General features: G+C 31.9%; 1 protein-coding gene across 1 annotated transcript; it reads left to right on the forward strand.

Moving 5' to 3' along the window:
• Nucleotides 1-3,108: 3,108 nt before the first annotated feature.
• On the forward strand, nt 3,109-3,863 carry LOC129310384 (uncharacterized). The gene has a single exon (XM_054952205.1). It carries the CDS (start codon nt 3,228-3,230, stop codon nt 3,609-3,611), a length of 384 nt encoding a protein of 127 aa, XP_054808180.1. The 5' UTR covers nt 3,109-3,227; the 3' UTR covers nt 3,612-3,863.
• Nucleotides 3,864-4,599: the final 736 nt, after the last annotated feature.

Genomic DNA, 4,599 nt, shown 5'->3' on the forward strand with positions numbered 1-4,599 from the left:
AAGGAAAACGTAGTTGCCATTGTTTAATCAAAGAATTAAAACGTGATCAATAATTGAGTGCAACACAGGGATAATCCATTAATGTTTTACTTTGGTCGTAATTGCGTGAAGAAGACTGATATTCTGTCGCATAAAGACTCATTGATTCTTTGGTCACATTGTCCGTTCTCGATTTGTCCTCATATTCGCCTCAAATCGAGTTTTTATATACCTAATTATTCATACTCCAATTGTAGCTTCACACTTAATTATTTAATACTTCTATCATCTTTGCCTTCACGTTAATCTCCCCCCCCCCCCCCCAATGGTACTCTAAGCATGAATCAGACCAGCAAATGCATCCGAAATTTGGCCGTCTCTTAATTTTCAAGGCGCAAATAACGCTTAAATCTTTGGCCCAAAAAACAAAAAAAACCACCACCATCACCACCACTTAAATCTAATTTTATTGGACTACTGCACACACACAACTATATACATGTTCAAGCAGTCAAGCTCAAGGAATTGCCCCTCGGACAAAAAAAGAAAAAGAAAAATGATATTTGTATCGTATAAGTATGCATCGATATTAAAAGAAATATTTTTTTTTGTGCACCCGATCTCTAGAATCTTTCGAGCCTTAGCTAATCTGAAGAGTTGGGTTAGATCACAAAAACAACAAGCTCTCCCAACAAGTATTTACTCTACATTTGGAAGATTTTTTTAAGAAAATATGGAATAGAGTGAGATAGTGAAAAGATATAAATTACTGTTTGTGAGCTTTTTTTTAAAAAAAATGGAATAAGGAAAAGCCTCTAAAGCCCTCATTTGCCATCCATAGTTTAATATTTTTTATCCCTCCAAATTAGGAGGTCAAGGATGGAGTAGCAAAGTATAATTATTTCATTTACAAAATTACTTCCAACCTTCTATCCTAATAAAAAAATCTTATTTGTTATTTTAATTCTCCAGTCATCTCTCTCGCCTTTTGTTAGGGTTGCACATGCGTAGGGTTGGGCCAAGCATCACCCCAACCTGGTGCCAAGCCTGACGTGCACTTAGGCACCAGGCCAGCCCCATTGATTCGAAAATATTTTTACAAGTATTTTTTTAAAAAATATATTAACAAAGTTTTCGTTGAAAAAAATATTATAATTATTATTTAAAATATATTTTTCATAAAACTAATATTAAAAAAGTAGTTTTTTAAAAGTTCAAATGAACAACAATTGTCAATTATTTTTACATAATAATAAGTTAAAAATAAATTTTAAATTTTGAAAGAGATTTAAAAAATTATAATGATAAAAAATATCTAAAAGATCATAAAAATAATATAATTCATTATAACTTTCAATAAAAAATAATTTCATAAGATAAATATTATTCACAAATTTTTTTTTTAAAAACTTGTACATGTTTTGGTAGGGAAAGGCAAGGTTTGACCACTGTTGATGCCTAGCCCCCTGTGCCCAAATGCTTCAGGCAAGGCTGGACTAATCAAGCATTCAAGCATAATGTATAGCCCTACTTCCTACTATATCTCTCTCGCTTCTGCCATCTCTCTTTGTCGTGCCTTTCAACACTATGACTCTGTTGTGTTCCTCTTGCACAACAGGAGTGTTTGCTTAAATAGTTCTATTACTTGTTTTCTCATTTTATTCTTAATTCTTGAGTATTTTGTTTAATCGTTAATTTTAATTATTATTATTTTTATTGGATAAATATTATAATTATTTAATCAGCATTATTATTTTCTTTAAACTTAATCACATGGGTAATAATGAAAGAAAAAAATTTTAAATCGTTCCGTTTCATTCGTTTTATAATAACTCCCAAAAAATGGTCTTATAAAACTATTTCTTCCTATCATTAAACTCCCAAACAACAAAAAATTTTGTTTTATTCCACTTCACTCAACTTCATTCCATTCCATTCTATTAATGATCGTTCCTTTTCATTCAATCATAAACTTCCAAACGTATTCTTAGATAATATATCAAAAATTCAAACTCGAGCTATCTAATTAAACTAGCATAGCTCCTAACAAGTTAATCTATTGTTATTTTAAAAAAGGAGTAAATAAATAAATTACTCTCTAAATTTTAGGTCCAGTAATATTATAGACATAAACTTATTTATCATGCAAATTATTCTTTCAATTTTTAAAAATGATGTAATCTAACTCCTACCATTTTAAAAAAATAACTTTAATTGTTAGTTGAATAGAAAATAACATAAAAGAGCCACTTTTTTTTTTTAAAATCCTTTTATGTGATTTCTTGAATCTTTGTTTGTAATTTTTGAATCCTTTATTATAATTGTTGATAATTTTTTTAGGTACTTTTCTATTATTTTCCATCAACTAATAATTAAAGTTAATTTTTGTTAACAATAAAAATCAGATTGCATTATTTTTAAAAGTTAAGATGTACAATAAATGAATTCAAGGTCTATAGTATTATTGGATTTAAAGTTTAAGATTGTAATTTGCTTATTTATCCTAAAAAAATAAATATTTTAAGTAGTACAGTACTTTTGAAAGAAATTTATATTTCTATTCATACGTTATTTTAAATTTTTAAAAAAATATTAATGACTATATTTTCAATTATGACCTTATTTAATAACTTTAGAAATTTGAGGTAGCATTAATTATGGAAATAAAGTAAGAGCATATTATAATGGAAACAACAACAACAACAAAAGGAATAAAGGAAGGAAATATCTAACAATAATGACTGGTCAAAAGGAAACAAAATCCTTGAATTGAGCTTGTGAGGTGGATTTTACCCCGACCCAAAAAAAAAAACAAGAAGAAGAACAAAAGAGAGAAGTTGTGATATGGGAAAACGTTGATGGAAACTAGAAAATAAAAAAATATTTATGCTCATGATTTATATTTATAGTAAAAGGATAAATTTTGGTAATGGTATTAAAGTTATTGAACCTGGGCATGAGTCCCCCCAGGAAGATGGGAAATATTCAACGAACGTAGCCAGCACGTGAGGAATGTTGACCAGTTTCAGAATTTGACTCCAATCTCGCGACTCGCGACTCGCGACTCGCGTCTCTAACTCTCAGCCTGAGCTGCCACTTTCTCTCTCTCTCTCCTCCCTCTTCCCATATATACAGCAGGTGCCACCAAAATCCACATTCACTCATGACATCACTATCTTCTTGATCTCGACGTATAAATACATCGCTTCTCTCTTCCTCCTTCACTTCATTCATTCTGCAGATTAATCATGAAGAGGCAAAGAGTGGTGGGTGTGAGCGGCTTTGAAGCTGCAGAAATGGCCGCCATGGCCAAGAAGAAGAGGAAGGCCAAACCTGATGAGGCTGATCATCATCACAAGCAGAAGGAGGAGCAGAAGAAGGAAGTGAAGCAGATGGAAATAGCGGGAACTGATCAGGAAAATGTTGCTGGCTGGGCTAATAACTGGGAAGAGACTTGGCCTTGGATCGGAGATTTCGTCGACGAGCAGATGTCGTGGGGTTCTGTTTGGTTCCCGTTCTGGGATATGGATTTCTCCGGCAAGGCTTTCGTTGCTGATCTGTACGGTGACGTTGTTTGGGACGACGATATCTGGAATTTGAAGGGGGAAATCCCAAATCCTTTCGAGGCTTGATGATTAGGCTTCACAAGAAGAGAAGAACGATGGGTTGTTCTGAGACTTGTCAACTTGTTATAGTTTCTCTGCTCTGTTCTTTGCTCGCTTAGGAATGGAATATTTAGCTTTTACGGTCTGTTTCATATACTAGTGTGTTTTGATTACAGCGCTTGATCAAAATGAATAAGCATATTTGATTGCATTCATTCTTTTTTATATGTTATTTATATGAATTATATAAGTAAAGCTACACTGCCAAACTCATCAGATATTTGCCTTGGCAGAATTAATCAGTGGATGCACCTTCTTTCGTTCTCTAATCATTTGAATCATAATGGCTCTTTGAGGTTGAGAGAGTGAGATGTAGGGTGGTGGGAGTAGAGTCATTTCATCTCTTTTCACACACATACACACAGACACTGTTTCTGATTCTCTTTTATTTTCAGAAAGATTTTATAAACTCCACACTTTTTAAAAATTCTCAATTCATAATTTTTTTTTTGGTATGGAAAAAAAAAGCATAATTTGAGGAGAAATTAGAGAGAGAATATTTTAACAAATGAAGGGAGGATCCCCGCATCTTTGAAGGAAGGTTTTAACCAAACAAAAAGAGGGATATATTTACCCTTCATTTTTTTATTTATTACTTAAAGATATTTTTTTTATTAAAGATAATCCTATTTAAAATGTGGTTAGGTGTTAAACATGAGCATCTCGCACAATAGAGGTTCGAACAATAATTCCTCATGGTATGAGAAACTAACTTATTCTTTTAAACCCAACCCAATTGGTATCATTCACCTTTTTCAATCAAATGCAATTGTTTTCCCTCACCTTTTTCTTTCTTTTAAATCTGTCCCTCCAACCAACTACACATAAAGTGGTTGGGTAGTTCAATTTCTGTTATTTATGTGTGAAGCAGATTTAATTAAAAAAGATTTATCTTTTTTCATTTTATATACCTGAGAGAGATCTATTTCTCTATTGCCACTATAGAATATTCCTA

This window comes from Prosopis cineraria, unplaced genomic scaffold (genome assembly GCF_029017545.1).
Source record: "Prosopis cineraria cultivar Desert tree isolate PC_DT_omini unplaced genomic scaffold, ASM2901754v1 PC5, whole genome shotgun sequence".
Taxonomy (NCBI): domain Eukaryota; kingdom Viridiplantae; phylum Streptophyta; class Magnoliopsida; order Fabales; family Fabaceae; genus Prosopis; species Prosopis cineraria.

What these genes read in the sequence shown, in the direction of transcription:
- LOC129310384 (XM_054952205.1), top strand. Translation starts at nt 3,228, where the DNA reads ATGAAGAGGCAAAGAGTGGTGGGTGTGAGCGGCTTTGAAGCTGCAGAA.